This window comes from Topomyia yanbarensis, chromosome 3 (genome assembly GCF_030247195.1).
Source record: "Topomyia yanbarensis strain Yona2022 chromosome 3, ASM3024719v1, whole genome shotgun sequence".
Classification (NCBI taxonomy): Eukaryota; Metazoa; Arthropoda; class Insecta; order Diptera; family Culicidae; genus Topomyia; species Topomyia yanbarensis.
In genome coordinates, this window is record NC_080672.1 from 145,853,680 (window position 1) to 145,875,401 (window position 21,722).

General features: G+C 34.9%; 2 protein-coding genes across 2 annotated transcripts; both read left to right on the forward strand.

The window, feature by feature from the left end:
- Positions 1-508: 508 nt before the first annotated feature.
- On the forward strand, positions 509-1,734 carry LOC131691893 (uncharacterized). The gene is made up of 2 exons (XM_058978634.1): positions 509-1,124; positions 1,184-1,734. The coding sequence occupies exons 1-2, from the start codon at positions 783-785 to the stop codon at positions 1,604-1,606; spliced, it is 765 nt and encodes a 254-aa protein (XP_058834617.1). The 5' UTR covers positions 509-782; the 3' UTR covers positions 1,607-1,734.
- A 10,188-nt stretch (positions 1,735-11,922) lies between these two features.
- Positions 11,923-21,597, forward strand: LOC131687268 (uncharacterized). Its single transcript, XM_058971340.1, has 5 exons — positions 11,923-12,052; positions 12,106-13,077; positions 20,729-20,971; positions 21,041-21,317; positions 21,467-21,597. Exons 1-5 carry the CDS (start codon positions 12,023-12,025, stop codon positions 21,595-21,597), a joined length of 1,653 nt encoding a protein of 550 aa, XP_058827323.1. The 5' UTR covers positions 11,923-12,022.
- Positions 21,598-21,722: the final 125 nt, after the last annotated feature.

Below are 21,722 nucleotides of genomic sequence, written 5' to 3' on the forward strand. Positions count from 1 at the left end.
CAATTTTTCTCCATACATTTTTTTCTCGAAAACAGTAAAATTTAATGTGAATGCGCTGTATCAGTTTTTTGCTGAACAGTGAAATTTATTGTTACATGAAATTTTATTGAAAGTCTACTGTGAGAACTTGGCATCGAACAATGTTGAAACAGTAATAACTATTGTTTTATGATTGTTTGTAGGATAAATGCTTTTGTAAAATTCTATCCGGGATTACCTCTCGACAAACATATGATTACGGCCTAAAAGTCAACTGTCAAAATCCACTTTGAATGGAAATTCCGGACAAACCGTTACATACCAATCACAGATGTTGGTAGTAAACGAAAGAGAAAAGTTTTCTCTTTCATAAACTGTTGTGAACTGTGTTCAGCTAGTAACGGTTTGTCCGGAATTTCCATTAAAAGTGGATTTTGACAGTTGGCTTTTAGGCCGTAATCATATGTTTGTCGAGACCTGGCTTATTTCTATTAAAATCATCTGGCAGCTTTGCTTCACATCTGCCATCTTTGAGCCGCAGTGTAACCGCGCCTTAATGACAACAAAATGATTGTATACGCTTTTTTCCACAGAAATACGGTGGCTTTTCAACATTTATTGATACACTATTGTATTTGGATTTTAATATGTTGTAGGTATAGTATTATGTGTCTTTCGGCAACATAATAATATTGCCATCAATATTGCCTTGGTTTATGACATCACTGTTCGTGTTTGATGTGCGAGTGTCCATTACAATTGCTAAACTGCCGAAATTCAACTAAAACACTCGAAAGATCAAAATGAGTGAATGGAAATTAACTAAAAATGAGGTCCTACAACTAATTCAATGTTATAAGGAAAAGGAATGTCTTTGGGATCTAAATAGTAGCCTTTATAAACGAATTGACATGAAGAAACAAGCCTGGAATGAGCTGTCTACAGAATTCAATGTTAGTGCTGAAAGGATAAAGAAAAAGCTGAAATCGCTTCGTACGGCTTTTTTCGCCGAGAAAAAGAAGGTTGATGAATCAAAACAGAATGAAATCGACAGCCTGATACACGTTCCGAGTTTATTCTACTACAACGATCTATCGTTTATAATTCCGGCATCGGAGATGAGAAAGTGCCATCGAAATGTGCCCGTAATTGCAGTTCTTTTCATCTGTTCTACAACTTCTGAACGTTATTTAATTTGTTTCAGGTGATAGCGAAGGTAGAAGAGCTAAATATAGATGAAACATCTTATGTATCAGATTGCTCCCCATCGCCACATGAGCTTGTGTATGAAAACTCTTACCTGCCTTATACTGATCAAGAACGAGAGGGATATCCTGTGAAAAGAAAAACTTCGATGACTGCCTCAGCCAGCGACGACAATGGTGATGTCTATACGGCATTTTCTAAATGTATTGCCCTGCAACTCAAGCAATTACCAGCCCTGGAAGCAACAATATTGATGAGCGAAATTCAACAAATGATTTCAAATAAAACAGTACAGGTACTGGAAACGCAATCCAAAAAACGAAGAGAACAGCCGGTTCACTCGCCAACCTTTAATATGCAATCTTACTTAATGTCTTGCAATGAATTGATAGAGATGCGGAGAGCTAATGGCTTATCCTAACTGCGTAGACAAGGCTTTCGAGTCTTCGCATAATCTGTAATTGGCGCATTTTCCTCTTTTCATTCACCTTGTGTTTATAATCCAAAACTTTAACAGAAGAATAAAGTATCAAAACATACGTAGTACGATTTTTATACGTAAGGGCTTCCATAACAAACCGGCCGACCGCAAAACATGACCATCATCGATTCGAACGAAACTTTGTAGGAGAATTATGGTTAAAACCGACATCTTAAGCTTAACACTTTTTTCTGGGTTGCCACAAAACCCATAAAATTATAATTTCTACACCGAATTCACAAAAAATTAATTTCATTAAAAATTATTAGTTGCAACACTTGGAAAACAAAGTGACTTTTTGTAGACACTGCGGGTAAAACCGACACCCCATAGGGGTAAGATCGACACCCCCTTTACTTTATTTTCTCTCCACTTTATTAAAATGTTTGTATTTTTTAAAAATGTGATGTATGCCTGAGTAATGAAGTGTGAGTATGTGACATACAAATACATACTTTTCGTAGCTTCATTATGTAGTGAGGAGAAGAGAGTTCGAAGGCGTAGTGCTATAAACATGAGCATTTTATGCTATGGGATTATTTCTTGATAAGGGTATTTCCAAATAATGCTTATGCACATCATTGCAACCTTCAGTGTCATTTTATTTCGTAAGAGAAGATTTGCAAGTGTTCTACATTCTGCTAATCGGATTCATTCACTTATAAATGATGCACACTTTTTAGTAAAACTGCCTTTTCCAGCCTTGATTTTTCGAATTCTGATCATCAACGATCTACCAGGTTATACAAAGGTCATTGTCTCATTTTGATAAAGTACATCTATGGCAAACCAAGAGAACACTAGAACTTCGGAGGAGCTTTTTGCAGAAATCGCAAAAGCTTCGAATCTGATAAGCAAATTACCGATGCTTTAAAGATCCTTGAAGCATGTACGCGTTATATCAGCTTTATATACGCATATAGAGCAAGCGATAATGCTATATGTCAGCTGTGCAGTTATGCATTATTGATGCTAATATAGAGCTTCATTGCATTGTAAATGCTGTAATGGAGTTTCCATGCGACATTAGTGCAAATGTATAGCCAATATAGTGCAATGGCTTAATGCTTATGGTTACTTGGGACGATTGACTTCATTTTCCTATTGAATATATTGTATATTGTCGTGAATTTCAGAAGTTCGGTGCGAGTCCTCCATGGCGTCCTTTCGCGGCAAATGTAATCAAGTCATATTCATGCTCCAAATATGTGCATGAAAATGAATTTAAAATTACATTGCAAAATATTTTTTTCTGTGTATGCTTCAGTTGTTTGCCTTGTCGTTCAATCGTGCGTCGTAGCGCATGTATTCAGTTATTTTGGGTTCAGATTCAATTTCAGTTTCAAACTGAATTTTGATTCTATGCTGACTATGAGTTATCGAGCAAAAATACATACGCTTTACTTATGCTCGAAAATATAAAAGATGTCACTTTCTGTCCACATATAACAAATGACTGCGTTGATTGGTGAATGAATACATATTTTCCCTGGACTGAATGGATTTGATTCTGCGTGAAACTTCAGTCAGTTTGGAAGTGAATGTGTGAGAGAGGTGTTGAAACTGAATGCTAGTTTCGATAAATTCACACAGCAATTGGCAACTGAATTTGAGATTGCGCAGCAAATTAAAGGCGAAAATAAATCAAGTATGTAACTACTTGTTATTAAATTGTTAAAGAAATATTTAGTCGGCTTCCTGGTGGACTAACGGACGAGAACGGATGCTAAAACAAAATGACCAATCCCGAATTGAAGATTAGTGAATTATTACTGTCGTTCCAACTTGCCCCTTTGTATGTATTTCTATTTGCCCCAATGGGTGTCAAAATAAGGGGAATAATGAAACGCTTAAAATTCAAGGTGAACAATGGTTTTTCAGCATACAGTTTATAATTACTAGACTTGATAGATCCTAAACGATTGTTTAACATACAACTTTCTGTAACCATAACATTTTTCGATCGATTGATATGGTTAGGGAAAAAGAACGAACGACGAAAAATAAACCTAACGCGAAAATCTTTGAAATATTTCAAACTACCGCTTATGGTATTCAAAAAGTGCGTTTAAGGAAGTTTTTGGCTGGAAAAAATAATCTCGGCGATTCACAGTGGTCACAATGGTTCCAAAACGTGCGTTTAATTAATGGTGCTCTAGGAGTTGATTTTAGTGATTTGGTGTGTTAGGAACACTTTTTCAGAGTGGAAGCTTCTTTTGATGTGTGCTGAATTGTGATTAATCCACCTAACAGTGAGATACAAAATTTATTTCTACTAACTTTTGAAATAGAGTCATGATGTCAATGACAAAGTTATAGAAAATTCTACTACGAGAAAATTTGCTATAAAATATGCCAACTCTCCAAAAGGCAATGGTGTTAAGATACTGCGCGTTGTTCGTGGAAGGCACCCAAAAAATCATTTTTTCATTATAATTTTTTTCTGATATTTTTTCAATTCTTTAAATGTTCTAATAAGTTGTTGAAATTGAGAAACTACAGGAATTCGTCGAAGACATCAACATTTTTTATTTTAAAACTTAAGAGTTATTGACAGAAGTAGGTTAACATACCGCCATTTAGAACTTTAATTGCTAGAAGATGTGTAAATATGTGGAAAACATTTCGATTCTATGAGAAAGATAGTTGAAAGTACTCCAAGAAAAAATACTAGTCACAACGGGCATCCACTAGCCTGTATGTAAAAATTATTTTCCAACATTGCATGCTTTGTATTTTGTAACAAAATAAGTAGGACTTTTTCATCATAACTTTCTATGGTCATTTTTTCTATTTGTCAAATATGCCAAAAAATCATTGAAAGTGTCAAAATTACAATTTATTCATAAATTAACACAATTTCGAATGATTTTTAAAAGATATGCACAAATTTTAACAGTATTTGCAGAAGTAAAACCATAACTAAAAATATTAGATGACGTTTTCACGAAACGATTACGTAATCAAAGTTGCCATTTAGGTCTAGACTTGCCAGAAAACTTAAGACAAATATTTTCACGTACATCTAGTCAAATTTTAATTTCAAATATTTAATCATTCAATGTGCATTGCACACGCATTTTGAAAGATTCAACGCAATTTGTAAAACTAAATAATTAATGGACATTCTGACCCCGCAATCGTTTCATCAAAACGGCTTACACCTGTTCGTTATGGTTTTTACCACAGTCACAAATTTTTTCGCATCTTTTAATAACGTCGTGATTCGCTGGTGGGTCACTTTGTACCTAGACCACTTGGACCTCCGCTAGGTGGACCATCCCAGTAAAGTTCAGCCGGAAATGAACTGGAATTCTGGCTGGTTCCAGTTCGTATTCCGGCTCCAGTGCAACAACCGATTCTAACTAGAATCGGTTGTGTCACTGGAGCCCGTGTACGAACTGGAACCAGCCAGAATTCCAGTTCATTTCCGGCTGAACTTTACTGGGATTGTCCAACTATAAAGCTTCTGAATGCCAAAATCTCTTGTCAAATTTGCTTTGACGATCTACTTGACAGTAATTAGAGATGTGTACAGATGCATTTACAGTATTAAAGTCTCCTTTGGAGAGTTTTTAAAATTTGTTAGTCGGTCCACCTAGCGAATCAAATTCGTTAGTTGGACAGAGGCCAGCGAATCACGACTATATTCACATTTGTTATCGTGTAAATTTATGAATAATTCGTAATTTTGAGATTACAAAAACTGAGAGTTCGGGATTCATATATCTACATTGAAACTTCCAATGATTTTAGACAAATAGAATAAATCACCATAAAAGGTTATGTTGAAAAAGTTTTACTTATTTTGTTACAAAATACAAAACATGTAATGTTGGAAGGAGATTGAAACATACAGACTAGTGGATGTCCGTTGTGACTAGTATTTGTTCTTGGAGTACTTTCCACTGTCTTTCTCATAGAATCGAAATGTCTTCCACATATTTCCACATCTTCTAGTAATTGACGTTCAAAATGGCGGTTTTTTAACCTACTTTATTCAATAACTCTTAAGCTTTAAAATAAAAAATGTTGATGTCTTCGACAAATACCAGAAGTTTCTCAATTCCAACAACTTATTAGAACATTTAAAGAATTGAATTGAAAAAAATCTCAGAAAAAAGTTATAATGAAGAAATGATTTTTTGGGTTCCTTCCACGAACAACGCGCAGTATCTCAACACCATTGCATTTTGGAGAGTTGGCATGTTTAGCAAGTTTTCTCGTAGTAGAATTTTATATAACTATGTCATTGACATCATGACTCTATTTCAAAAGTTAGTAGAAATAAATTTTCTATTACACTTTTAGTTGGATTAATCACAATTCAGCACACATCAAAAGAAGGGGGCTTCCAGTTTAAAAAAGTGTTCCTAACACACCAAACCGCTAAAATCAACTCCTAGAGCACCATTAATTAAAGGCACGTTTTGGTACCATTGCGACCACTGTGCGATTGCGAAAAATAAACAAAAAAACCGATTTAATCCACCTAGCAGTGAGATGAGACATTTCTTACACATTTCACTATTGGATTAGTTTGCAGAACTCACGAGAAGTAGGCACCCAACTAGAGGTGGGATGAAAACAGTTTCTAGTCTTGCACGAATAAAATCTCGAATAAACTGAATAAATTATAGAAATCAACAAAACGACCGAAATAAAAAAGTAAAGCAAAAAATGAAACAATAGGTTTTTAAATTCATAAAATGAGTAGAAAAATTAATGGAAATCAAAATTATAATATACACGAATCAAATTAGATTAAGTTATTAAATAAAAATTAAGATTATATTTAGAAATAGTTATAAGATTAATAGAATAAATTGACTCATACTAACAAATTGAATGAAATGAAACGAATGACTGAACATGAAATGCATAAAATTAAAGATATGAATAAAATGAATCAGATAAATCAAATGAATCAAATGAATCAAATGAATCAAATGAATCAAATGAATCAAATGAATCAAATTAATCAAATGAATCAAATGAATCACATGAATCAAATGAATCAAATGAATCAAATGAATCAAATGAATCAAATGAATCAAATTAATCAAATGAAGCTAATGAATCAAATGAATGAAATGAATCAAATCAATCAAATGAATCAAATCAATCAAATAAATCAAATGAATCACATGAATCACATGAATCAAATTAATTAAATGAATCAAATGAATTAAATGAATCAAATTGATTTAATTCATCCAGTGAATACAATGAATCAAATTAATGAAATGGATCAAATGAATAAAAAGAATGGATGAACAAAATGAATAAAGTAAAAAATAAATGAAATGCATAAATAAAACAAACGAATCAAATATACAAAATGAGCTGAAGTGATAAAATGAATAAAAAGAAGAAAATGAGCAGAATTAAATGCATTTATTAAAATGAAAAATTGAACAACAGTAAAAGGTTATAAATTAATATAAAGAAATAAATTGAATCAAATAAATTATTTGGATGAAATGATTAAAACTGAAAAAGTAGTCAAATTATTAAAATGGAGAAACTGAACAAAATGAATAAACTGGAAAAAATTAATAAAATGCATACAATGAAAACAATGAATGATATGAGTAAAATGCACAAAAAGAATAAACTGATCAGAGTGAATCCAAAGAATGAAACGAATAAAATAAGTAAAATGAACGCAGATGAACAAAATGAATAAATGCGGAATGAATTAATTAATTAAAATGAAATGGTCATATATTTGAAGCCAAAAACATTTTTGAATAAAGAAAAAGAATAAACCGGATTGTACGAATTTGAAAACATCAGAAAGTTATGAAATGTTTTTGAAAATCCCATCTTCTGAGAAAAGGCTAATAACTATGCAATGGACTTTCTAGGGCTTCCATCTTTTTTTGGTTTTATTCTTTTTGTTTTCATGCTTCTTTACTTGACGAATTCGAAGTTTACTTTTTGGTCACATATTCCCGAAAAAAGATTTATGTGCAGAACATAATTTACTGGTCCAGTATTTTAACGCGCAATTGAATATAGTAAAGTGAGACAAGGTCACATGTGCTTTCAAGCCCCTGAAACAGAGAACGACAGAGGGAGAATACGATTCGTGAATGAGACAGGTAGATATTTCAAAGTTTTTATTTGAAGTAAATAGTGTGAAATGTCTAGGCTATGTCGAATGCATAAAAGCCGTGTTTGTATTGTTTCGTTCGGAATTCTCGTGCAGGAAATATGGATAAAGAAGTCCTATACAGACCAATACTGTGAAAAAGAAATGGTTCAAACTACTCAGTATATCCAAATATGGACGACGATAAGTTAGAAGACACATTGTAGTTGCATCCCCCATCGAGAGTGGGTACTTTGGGAGACTTCTTTTCCTGGATCTAATTTATGGATATTTTTGGTCTTTGATCCGTTATTTTTCATGAAAGTTCCTACCAATATAACGAATGTGCAGCTGATACAACTCATGGTTTATTCGCCTGTGCCACGTTCCGTCTTCCATCTGCACGCCACCATAGATGGTACGCAACACCTTTCGTTCGAAAACTCCAAGGGCGCGTTGGTCCTCCACGAGCATAGTCCAGGTCTCGTGGCCGTAGAGGACTACCGATCTAATCAGCGTCTTGTAGATAATCAGCTTCGTGCGCCGGCGAATTTTGTTCGACCGGAGCGTCCTCCGGAGTCCAAAGTAGGCACGATTTCCCGCCAAGATCCGTCTCTGAATTTCTCTGCTGTTATCATTGTCGGTTACCATTGAACCCAAATACATGAATTCGTCGACCATCTCGATTTCTTCACCGTCAATCCGAACTCGGGTGGTTCACATTGTCGTCTCTAGAACCTCTTCCTCTCAAGTATTTTGTCTTCGAAACGTTGATGGCAAGTCCAATCCTGCTGGCTTCAGCTTTCAGTCTTTGAGCATATATTTCATTAAAAATTCAATAGAGATACGAATAGTTTAAATATCGCACGTGGAATGTCTCTTTTGGAAATTTTCATCGTCAAACGTCAATTGAATTAAAGTTGGGTTGATGTAGCAGCAGACAAAAAATAGTTTTGCTTTCTCAAACCTTCGCAATTACAATTAATAAATATTTCAGATTGGCAAAAGATCTTATCACACAACTTAGAAATGGATACAGAAATAGCTAGATAGATGCGATAGAAGAGAGAGACAGAGAGAGAAAGAGAGAGAGAGATGGGAGGGGGGGTTGTGTGAGGAATGACAAATGATGGTTAATGCAGTGACATTATTTTTATAGGTATATTATTATGATATATTGATTCTTACATTCTTATCATAAATAATGTAAGTAGTAATTTTTGCGCCATAACCAGTATAATCTAAATCTTGCAAAAGAGCTAAATTTTCGCTAGATTTTTGAGCTTCAAACATACAGTTGCTTTCGGTGACGCCACAAGCATAATTATATTAGAAATCTTTTATCCCACTACTAGGTGAATTACTTGTTAATCTGTGTATTGATATACCATCCAACATTTACCTCATAATTGAACGCAATGCCTAATCCAAGGAATAAATACTAGAACTCACTGTTTCTTTATCAACACATTATTTTGTCTTTGAAGTGAACTTATATATTGATTTTTGAGAAATAGTTAATTTATTATAAAGGTAATTCACAAAATGTTCTCAACATCAAATTCCTTGAATCACGTAGATGTATTTTCATACCCCGATATTCAAAATCGCTTTAGTTTTGCCTCTAAAACACCAGTACAGCAATACTTTGTATGAAACAATCTCATTTTTAGTTGGTGGAAATTGGTAAGCGAGGATTAAAAATACAAAATCTCCGCCGCTCGTGCACGGATTTGGACAATCTATGGCTTGTTAGAAAGGTATTTTTACAAGCTTTCAATTTATGTGCAGTTTGTGGCACAATACTGTATTGTTCGAAAATTATTCGCGAAAAACTTGCCGTGTTTTGACAAAATCGCCCATATCTCAGAAAGTAAACAACATATCGAAAATCAAAAATAATAGTGTCAAATGGCAAGGTTAGGCCTTTCATTTGAAACTAATTTCATTAAGATCGGTTCAGCCATTGCTGAGATAATTACATGACATTTTGTATATACATACATACACACATACACATACACACACACACACACACACACATACAGACATTGTCTCAATTTGTCGAGCTGAGTCGATTGGTATATGAGACTCGGCCCTCCGGGCCTCGGAAAAAGTTGTCAAAGTTTGAGCGAATCCTATACATTTCTTTTGTAAGAAATGTAAAAATGAACAAAAATGCGAAAATCTTTGAAATATTTCAAACTACCGCTTATGGTATTCAAAAAGTGCGTTTAAGGAAGTTTTTGGCTCAAGTTGGCAACAATCATATTCTGCCGCTGTAAAACACTTCAACTCGAAGTTCGTCCTTCCTTGACCATGATGTACAATATATGCTCATTTTGTTTGATATACAAAATGTTCAAGGTACCCCCAGATAAGATTTTGTAAGATATTTTGGAACTCCCCCTCTCCCATGTTTCCTAACACAATTAGTGCATGACCTCTGGCTGACCAAATAGGAAAGAAAGAAAAAATATACCTTTCATCCGAAATTAAAATCATCATCCAATAACCAGCAATCCTTAAATACCTTTAGCCAATTTGTCTCTTTTATGACGGTAGTTCATAAAATGACAACAATATAAGAAACACAACTCAATATTATACGCCCATACCTTTATACGTCGATCGGTGAAATAAAACCTTTGAAATGTCCTACGTTGTATTTTATGATGAACTAGTTTAATTCTAGTCGTTTGTTTCCTGAATTCTAGTCGTTTGTTTCCTGGCTGAAACGGTAGTGTAACGGCATATGCGATTGTGTCCGAACTGAAACAAATGTTACACTTGGACAAGCGTTTCAATCTCAGGTAAGCTTTTCAAGTTTTGTGCTAGGCTGAAACGTTTGTAGCGAGACTGAGAGTATCAAAACAACAGCGCTGAATTATTGTGTTCAGCAAAAACTTAGTTCGGCCAAATATCAACTAGACGAAATCGAAAAATCCACTAATTTTTTGGTTGATTGTAATGATTCGGTTTGCCGTGAATTCATATAGAGGAAATGGAGCTGTAGCTGGCCGGGCTACGTCGAATATTGGATTAACTCAATACTCGACGATACCCTCGGAAGTGACGTTGTATAATCGCTTAGAACGTGGGGATTCGACTGAGTTAATTGTGATATTACGGCCTTTCGGATAGACACAACACGCCTGCGTTCGGTTTTTCAGATTCAACACTTGCTTTCGGATGGACACTACAGACTTCGGACAAAACAACTCGTACGTTCTACTGTTAGAATTGGACTACTGACTATATTCAAAAAATAAGATTTATATACAAATTTTCTTAATAACTAATAAGGTTTGTTCATATAATAGAGAGAGACAAAATCCCTAGCTTTCTAGATCTATGTATGATGCGGCAATTACAAAGTTTATTTAGGAGATCTGTGCTGATTAGTTCTGTTTAATTAAGTGGAATTAGATTAAATGAATCGCGTTTGTTACCGGTGCCAATACTTTTATGTAGCAATAATATCTATTTTCCTAAATTAAAGAAAAAACAGGACATGAATAACAAATTAATTGACTTTCCATAAGCTTGAGCCATCTTCATAACAAGAAATCATATTTCATATGCACACTGAAAAAATTCAAACGTTAATCCTATTTACTTCAAACCACTTAAAATCCATATGAAGAAGCAACGATAATGTTATCACGCGCACACATACCTTCTATGTATAAACTGTATAAACTATGTATGCGCACACATAAGTTATATGTGCGTAATGCTATAGAATCGGGTTTTATGTGCCTTATAGTTATGAAAATTTCAATGTAAGATGAATGTAAGATTGATATGTCTTGTAAATATACACATTAGGTTTATGTTCCAGCAAATAGTGTCGATCTGCTTCCGCTAATTGCAATAATATATGTGTAAAATCAATAGACATAACGTTTACTTTTTTTGAGTGTACGAAAGCTTACGCAAATTACAAATGGCGATTACACTACCATATTTACAAAACTACTCGATAGCGCAAGTAATTATGAAACAATATTAAATAAATACGCAAGAAGTGTACGAATTAGAATTTGAGTCACTGCATATGCAGGCAAGCAGGTCCTATAAAATGAGTCATATTCGCTTATGTAATACTAGAATGGAAATTCCTGTTCGCATTCCCCATAGCGAATGCGCTCGTCGGCAAAGACGAGAAAATATACTTTTCGTATTCACCCGTTGCTGGTTCGTGACAAATTAATGATCATTCAACTTCTAGTAGTAACGTGTAATTCTTTCAGAATATGAGCAACATCAATATTCTTCCAATTGAGGTAAATTTATCTATTCTACCTTTGCAGTATTGATACAGTGGAAGTTCTTTTAGGTTCTAACACGAGTCTTCGATTACCTCGATTTGTATGAGAGAAAATGTGCCTCGGCCACGTGTAAACGGTGGAATAGTATATTGCACTGTGCACGATTCCAACGCCAGTGTCGGTTGGCACTCACGCACATATTTCACGACGAACTCACTCAGCTGGAAAAGGCTGTCGTTAAGAAATGTTACCATCTTCGAGTTGTTCACTATGACGACTGTGAAGATTCGGACGACGAGGACTACGATGAAGATACACAGCGAGAAAGCGAAAAGCTGTTTTCGATTAAGTACTTGTTCCAAAAAACTCCTGTGCAAAATTTATCAGATTTGTTGTTCGGGTTGGGGTTAAATCTAGAGAGCTTAATTCTGGAAGTCAGATATGAAAATTGTCGTGAAATAATCGGAGACTGTTTAGGTGACATTAAAAATCTTAAAGAGTTAGTTTTGCTGTTCAAATCTGGCGGTAATCGGACGCCAGAGCTAGGATTATGGAAGATACGTCATGATAAAATTGAAAGTTTGAAAGTGGAAATGCCTTCTGACAGTAAACCTCTCTCGTTCATAGTACCGAGCGTGACAAGTTTGGAATTGGTGAACCATTGTCGATGGAGTTCTGATACGGTTAACTTGTATAGCAGGCAGTTGCTGTGCCTGAAGGTGAGATTACGGAATATAGCAGAGCTAGATATTTTGATGCCGCGTATCTTTCCAAATTTGACGAATCTTGAAGTTAGAAATCCTTTTGAAATGAGCGAGCAGTTCGCTTCTATACGTGTCCCATTGGATGAAGAAGAGGAGCAACGCTTCATAATGGGCATGCCGAGACTAAAGAGGCTATTATTGGAGGGCAAGTTTACTTTACTTCGTATGGTAACGTCACTCGCAAGATGTGCTAATACGCTAGAAGAACTGGTTCTGGAAGATCAGCAAATAGAATATGAGCTGTTGAAAACTGTGGAGAAACTACCGAAACTGAAGGTAGGTATACTCACACGGAAAACCGATTCATTACAAATGCAACCAAAAAATTAGCTAATTTTTTGGTTTCTCCTAATTGATCTTTGAGTTAGTTCGCTCAAACTCAAACTGAAAACAATAATCGCGCACTGTTGTTTTGATGCTGTCAGACTGACCCTTATTGATTGAGGATTTCCATTTTTGATGTAATTATAATTATTTTTATTTCTTTTCGATTTGGTCAGCCAGCACTACTAATATATATATATATATATATATATATATATATATATATATATATATATATATATATATATATATATATATATATATATATATATATATATATATATATATATATATATATATATATATATATATATATATATATATATATATATATATATGCATTGATTTTTGTTGGAAATGTTTTTAATGAAAAACTAGTTAAAACCGACAATGAGGTCAGTTGAATTTCTGTACTTAATGTACTGGCTCAGGTGGTTGCGTCCAGGCTAAAACAAGCTGAGACAGATACCTACCTGCAAAACCGTTATGCCCAGCGTGTATGAACATAGTTGCTGTCGCTACTTTGATGTATTTCAGTAAGGTGTGCATCTTGGCTAGTTTGCTGTCTTTTCATATGATGTGCGTCTTGAATCAAAATCAATAATAATTTTCAATAACTATTATTTGAGAATCTCGCCAAATTAAAGGAAAAATTAGCTATATTTTTTGTTTTTCTGTTGAAATCAACTAATTAGGAAAACAAGAATTGTTTTTGTTATTTTTTCATCAAATGGCTTTCAGTGCGGCCACCGAGTACTCCGAGTCACCAAATACCGAGACAAGTTTCAATGGTGTAGTACCGGCGCTAGATGCACTGACGGTGTCCATAACATACAGTAGAAAACACGCTTTTTACTTGAAACTTCTACAAATCTGTATTTTTGCGATAAATTCCTTAAGATCGTGAATGTTCATGCATTTTCATGAAGGAATCCGGATCATGCAATAGCCCAGCTCCTGTACAATCTGACAGACAGTGCTTGTTTCATATATGTACCCTTGTACCACATTTGATAGTGACGCTAGTATACTATCACCAGCTGAGTGTCATGAACAACGATGGCACTCAATTGGTGATGGTATACTAGGTCCACTATCAAATGTGGTACATGGGTACATATAAGAAAGAAGCACTTTCCTATATGTGATTGTCTTCGGGCTGGGGCGTTGTATGATCCAGATTCCTTCATGAAAATACATGAATTTCCACGGTCTTAAGGAATCGATCGTAAAAATATTGTGTGTACTGTTCAAACCATTAGCGGATTTGTGGAAGTTTTGAGTCGTTCTGAGAGCTTCATTGTACTGACGCGCATACCGTACTATCAATGGAAAAAAGAGTTTATATATTTCTTCATAGACGGTCGTCCTAACGCTAATGATGTGACATCAAGAACACGCCACAGAATCTTGATTGGCACCCTTCGACATAAACTTGACGTCGAGTGAATTTTCGAAAACGAATTGCCAATTGCGATAGCTTAATTTAATACATGTAATATATTATACAAAACTACTCTTGCAGGAATGGCTTTCGATAAAAAAAATTGAAATTTTGGTTAAGTATAACCACAGACTAACAAACATAACACTATGAGAGAATTCCTTCAAAAAATATCGATCCGGCAATTTTCCCGGAACACTAGCTGCACCTGTTATTCACGGTCCCAAACACTCCTCTGCTAGTGGGATACCCTTCAGGTTTGTGAACAATTTTTCACTAGTGCTCTATCCCCCATATGCTTGTTCAATGAAGGATTTTCATATGTCAGTGGCGCCATAATTGCAAATGTGGCTACAGCCTCAATTACAAATATATTTAAAATGACCGTTAAAGCGGGTGAAGCATTGTTTTCGAGTGTTATGTCTGTTAGTCTGTGGTATAACGGGCAAGGTTGTTTGAAATAGTCATCATTAAGCCACAAAGTGATTAAGCTTTTTGTTTCCCCATGAGTTAGCCACCGATTTATTCTTCTTTCCGGTTAAGATATCGACGAGTTATAAGTTCCTCAGAACATTAAAAAATCGATGTATCAAACTTCGACGTTCAATAATAGTAAATATAAATCCATTCACCAGTAATTTGTTTTGTCATAGGCAGATATAACTGGACGCGTATGGCGCTACTTATGGTTCGAGTGATTCTATAATTCTTAGATAAGCTTAGGATCCAGCTCGGGTGCCTAAAATTAAAAATCTTCGATATATTTAGTTGATTATCCGTATTAACAAGTCGAGTTCGGATCAGGTTTCTCAAATTATAAATTTTCTGGTTCGGGTTTACAAATTTTGAAATTCTTGGGTTCCAGTCGGGTTCTTCAAAATTTACATTCTCGGGTTCGTGTTTTTCAATTCTAAAATGTTCGGGTACGGGTTAGTTTCGAATTTTTTTCAAATTTTATAATTTCGGGTTCGGGGTTTTTTATTTTCAAGCTCTCGGGTTCGGGATTGAAAAAAAATTGAATCGATACTAGAGTACACGACGACGAACATACGCTTTGCATACAGCAAAGAAACGGGTGCAAGTTTTAAACGGTTTAACGGTATGCGAGTTAATGCCACCAATGCCGAAAATCTATAGCGCCATTATTTCACATACGGTTGAACCATGTAAAAGTGCACCTGTTTCTTTGCGGTGTGCAAAGTTTATCGTTCCTGCTCGATTTGAAATATTGCATGTACACGACCGATTGTACCGTCCCACGGTGGCAACTCTCTATACAAAGTTGTGTGTGTGTTACAATATATTCGCACTTCCACAATGAAAAATGATATTTTTGATTCTGGTACGAATTTACAAAAAGGAAAATATTTGAGAAAGTATATAAGCAGTGAAAAATGACATGAAACGATCTCACCTGCTCTGAATAAATAAATTCAATTGTGAAGAATTCTCCTCCATTCGTGAAATTATTGCATCAGCTAGGCAGGTCCAGATGGCGCTGCAGGCGCTAAGCGGAACGAACGAGTGTCTTTTTGGCGGCTTGCTTTACTTACTTCAATGGCAAAGTTGTAAGGATAAATCTCTTATGCCAAATCACACTTTGCTCGCGATATTTCAACCTACTAACACGTAACTCAACCGAAAAAACGACCTACTAAACGATTGATTTCATTCTCCTGTTGTATATACTGTAGCTTTGAAAAATAATAAACGTTAACAACATCACGTCCGAGTTGCTGCCCCTTCAGCAACTCTCCGTACAAAGTTGTGACAAAATTGTAAAAATTAGTTTGTGGGGCTAAAATCATGTTTTTAACTAATTTTGGGTCGCTGAATCCATTTCAGCTATCAGTTTTAAAATTCCATAATTTTTTTATTTCGACTATTTTATGTAAATCCATTTGATGTAAATCCATTTGAAGATGTTGTTTGTTAAAGGGTTAATATACACGTTAATAATAGTAGCCAATATAGTTGCCAAAAGTTTGTAAGAAGATTTATGTCTCCGCATGGGAATTTTCAAAATTAAATATATAAAAATTATGGCGCAAAAATGTGCAAGATGAGGCCCATGTATTTGGAAACCATAGTAAATTTGGAATCAGATTCATGATAAGTGACCCATGGAAGACTATCTCAAAAATTCTAACTGTAGTTTTTGTAACATCATTTATCAAAAAAGCTGTGTTGTACATACACGCAAAGATCTTTATGTCTGTACATACAGATTCTTGGTCTGAAACTGGCTGAAAGATATGTATAAATACGCATTTTTCTCTATTTTGGTAACCTTGATCCGAAACATCAATACTGTGAGCCAATAAATCGAAAGTAGCTACATTGGATCATCACCTTAGATACCACCAAACTGACGAAAACGTGTTGACATGGGAATTCCACGTGTTTCGTTAACCCGACGCACACTTAAGCACAAAATTAAATCAATTGATCCCAACGTAAAGTCGCAAGCAGAATATGCACGCTTCATGAACTTTAAATATAGGTAACTGCGCGAAGTGATCAATGCACTTGTAATCGACCTTTAGGGATTTGAAGCAATTTTGGAGAAATTGTTCATCTAGGGACAATATATCAAAAGCCAAATTTTTGTGCCAATTGAACCACCCCTCGGGCCATAGGAACGCACCCCGTTTTTTCAAATTGGTAAAACTCTTGATTTTTTTTATTATATCTTCGGTTTTATTTACTCTAAAATCAACTCATCGCGATTTCGCTTGAACCTGAAACTGAGTCAGGTTCTAAGCCCAACCGCTGTCAGTTCATACATTTTGACAGCAGTTGGGGTTAGGAACTGACTCAGTTTCGCCTCAAACGAAAACCACATCAGTTTCAGGTTCAAGCGAAATCGCCATTAGTTTTTAGCGGAAGTGCTGCCAACTATGCGATCTTTCTAGTTGAAAAATCGAAGTAAATTTTTCTCGTACACTGAGGAACAAAAATATGCTTAGTTAGCATACTTTCTATTCCCGTCTCTTTTCTTCTGCTGTGATTTTTATGCATATACTTCCAGTAAGCATTCAATGAGTGGATAGACCTAATATGTCCAATGCATAAAATTTACGGCAGAGGAAACGAGAGGCAGATAGAAAAGTATGCTATCGATGCATAAATAAAATTCTGCGTGTGATACATATACATATGTGATTCGCTGGTTAAACACTTTTTAATTGGACCTCAGCTAGTTTTGGACCATTGGCCAACTAAAAAGCATCTGAATGCTAAAATCTTATGTCAAATTAACTTTGACAATCATTCTGACAATTAGTCAAAAAGGGCAAGTTGCTGGCTAGCGGGGGGCTATTTGCCAACTCGGATGCGCTAATAGCCCTTCAATTTGCCAGCAAACTTACCACAATCTGACTTTCATTAAGACTTTAGGTCAGAGATCTTGTTCCACTATACTTACACACGATTCCAGTTTCCTACATTCGTTGTCTAAATGAAGTGCATTAGGCAATCAAAATACAAGCGAGAACACGCCAATGGTTTAAAAAAAAAACAATTTTAAGCTTTAGCCAAACATGAACCGCCATGTTAGAAAAACGCCAAAAAAACAATTCCCCTTTCAAAAATTTCTGCTGAGATATTTTCCCTGTTTTCAAATACGAATAACTTCCGTTGAACTGATCGAAATCAGCCGCCAGAAAATATGACTAAGTATTGAAATTACGTTTAAATCGCATTCGCAAATTGCATTTGTTCCTAGGGACAATTAGCACAGACGAGTTGAGTCAAACGTCAAACTGTTTAAATCGCCTGGCCCTGTTCGTCCGCATTTTTTTTTGACCGGGTTATTAGGGATGTGAATAGATGCAATTACACTACTAACGTCTCCTTTGGAGAGTTTTTGACATCTGTCAGTCGGTCCAACTAACGAATCAAATTCGTTAGTTAGACAGAGGTATGGTCCAACCAGAGAATCACGACTGTATTTTAATTTAGAAAATTTTAATTCCATCGTGTTCCTCAGTCACTTTTACATAAAAACACTTTTTAATCTCAATATAATTTGAGCTTTCCCTGAGATACATCGTTTTGAAGCGAAAAAATCCCAATTTTTCGTATAAAATCGCAAGCACACGATAAAAATCCAACTTTATTATAATGAGTTCACACATAACTTATCGCGAAGTACACGAGAAATTATGATACACTTTGTTTTTGTTTTACCCCTAGCAGATCAAGGTCAGTTTTCATGACCATTTGAAGATATAAATGGAATTTTATGCGGAAAATTATATTGAGATTAGAAGTGTTTTTTAGGTTAAAATGGCTGAGGAACACGATGAAATTAGAATTTTCGAAATAAAAATATATGTAATGCAAGAAAAACGACCTTATACAAAACAAAATTGGCACCTTTAAGCTAACGCAAACGAATTGAATAAAAAAAATGAACTTTTAATTTTTATCTGGAAAAACAGCATAGTTGGTGCATTGCCGTTAAAAACTAATATTTTTTGTAGACTCCTTGAACAAGTTGTTTCTAAAAACATTTTTGGTTATATTTCAGAGTAAATAAAATCGGAGATAATAAAAATCAAGAGTTTTAGCAATTTGTCAAAACGGGGGTTGGTCTCATGGACCGAGGGGTGATTCAATTGACATGCAGATTTCAATATATTGGCCCTAGATGAATAATTGCTCCAAATTTGGTTCAAATCTGTGAAGATCTTTTTGAAGTAGAATACTTCTAACGTTTCAATATGGGGGTCCCCTTTCAAAAATTTCTGCTGAGATATTTTCCTAGTTTTCAAATACGAATAACTTCTGTTGTACTGATCGAAATAGCCATATTTTTACACTATCTGATCGGAAATATGTGCATGTATACTGTATTTGATTCTGTAAAATGTACGTCTATTATAGATAACGAAAATAATGTATTTTGTAAAGGTGATAATTATCTGCGCTGATTGGTCCGTACAATTCAACCAAGCATCGAGCGTTGCTAGGACTGCCTCTTTGTTATTTAATGAACTTCGCCAGGTATAAAAACGGCACATAAGAGAAAATTCGCCAGTTTGCTTTCTGACCTCATAGTAGCTGCTACGTTTTGTGTCAGCTCAAACTCTTCGGTTGGAATATATTTAATGACTGCCGCCAGGCATCATTCCATCCAATGATGCACAGGCGTGCCAATTTCATGCATACAGTGATCAGCACACAACACAGAAAAAGCAGAACACTTTTTTCGGAGTTCAATAAACGGATTGCAAGTGTAAAATATCTATGTTTATATACATATGGACACTTCATTACTCGTTTATATGTCAATAAATGAAACTAACTTTTTTTTGAAAATTGATGAATAATTAGTATCAGAAAATGATTACTTAGTTAATGATTTATTTGTGTTCTTTGAATTCAATTAGTTATGTGTATGTATTGTTTAATACTTAAATTTAGAGCATTTTTCACAAACGTGCATCCCTTTGAGAGAGCAGTCATTTTGATGTGTCCCAATTTCAATGATTACAGTGTTTGTTAGTACATTTACTGTAAGTACATTGGCCTAATATCGGCTTCCTACTTCCATGGTACGTGAAATGAAACTATCTTTGTAGATTAATCTTCTGAAATTGGCTGAAATTTTGAATACTTTCTTTTTGGATTTGCGATCAATGCATTAAATATTACTTTATTTATCCTTAAAAATGCTACCATATAGAGAACGTTACAATTTTTCGCATCTACCAAGTTGTGAAAATATTTAAATTAATTCTTTTTTAACTTTATTTTAAATAATTGAGTTTTTGGGAATAACTTTTTAGAATTTCTTCAAATCCGCAAAACAATAGCCTTTTGTTTATATTTTATGATAATAGAATTTTTTGCTCGGGATTCTTTTCCGATTCTTTTCTTGCTCAAAATAATATAATTTTTGTAATAAACAAAACTCGATTGTTTGAAAAATAAACAAACGATAAATCTATTACACAATATCGACAGCCGGTTGTCCATGAATAAATCGTATCTTATGAAGGAGAATTCTGAACTGTGAAACTTGTTTTTCTATCCCAGAGCTGTCGTACTAAGATTCCTTTCTTTCCCTTATGACTGTATTTAAATTGTGTAGAACTAACGTAAATACCCTTTACATGTGTCCTAATGAGTAAACTTTCTTATTGTTTCCAGAGTCTCACCATTTCAGAGTGCAAAGTTCTTATGGTATCAGATATGCTGCCTACGCTACAAATGCCACAACTGGAACATTTCAAACTCCTCAGCTATAAATCGGATATAATATTCGACAAGGGACTTTCTGCAGTGAAATCGCTTGAGCTTACGCTGTGGGCAGATAAAAACTACAAAATATTGCACAAAGTTTGTGAAAACTTGCCATGTTTAGAGCGGTTAAAATTATTGCTTTACGTTAAGGTGCGTATTTGAAATTAGTATAAACCTGTACTTGATACTTACAATTTAGCTTATTTGACGCGAATAAAGTTGTCAAACACAGCGCTGCGACATGTGGATAAGTTGGAAAAACTCAAATCTTTAGAGTTCCGTCACGCTGGACCGAGCCTTCTAGCCTGGAAACACTGTCCCGTACTGGTGCCTCTTCAAAAGCTAGCATTCCGCGACTGCACAATGGATCAACCAACACTGCTTTCAACAATCAAACCATTTCCCGCTCTCTGCGAGTTGTATTTTGATAAATGCATTATCTTGTACTGTAGTGTTACTGCGAGGCATGCAGTACACGATTATGTTAACGCCGACGGTGACAATGAATGCAGAGAAAAGTTGCGAAAGCTACTTCCTTTATGTAGAATATCACTGATGGATTCATTGATGTGCTTAAACTGCTTAAAGCATTCATAATTTTGTTGAGGTAATACTTTACTAATATAGTTACAGCATAGAGAACAGATGTTCGTCTCGAGCGCAGTCAGGATATCATAACCAGCAATGCATTCAGTAAAACAACTCCGGTAGCGGTAGATGATTTCAACAGTAAGGGCAAAATCATATCAAATGGCATTTACAGTATCGCTGTATAAAGGGCCAAAAGGGAGTGGAACCATAAACAGAGACATTTATGGGTAATCCAAAGGGGCTGAGAATCACCTTTCAATAATAAGATCCCACCATTCGAATAACACAATTTTCATTACATGTTAAGTCA

Excerpts from the sequence above, each read along its gene's own strand:
- LOC131691893 (XM_058978634.1), top strand. The coding sequence starts at position 783 with ATGAGTGAATGGAAATTAACTAAAAATGAGGTCCTACAACTAATTCAA. Across the intron at positions 1,125-1,183 it reads AGTGCCATCGAAATGTGCCC|GTGATAGCGAAGGTAGAAGA; the intron begins GTAATTGCAGTT and ends AATTTGTTTCAG.
- LOC131687268 (XM_058971340.1), top strand. The coding sequence starts at position 12,023 with ATGAGCAACATCAATATTCTTCCAATTGAG. Across the intron at positions 12,053-12,105 it reads TCAATATTCTTCCAATTGAG|GTTCTAACACGAGTCTTCGA; the intron begins GTAAATTTATCT and ends AAGTTCTTTTAG. Across the intron at positions 13,078-20,728 it reads AGAAACTACCGAAACTGAAG|AGTCTCACCATTTCAGAGTG; the intron begins GTAGGTATACTC and ends TATTGTTTCCAG.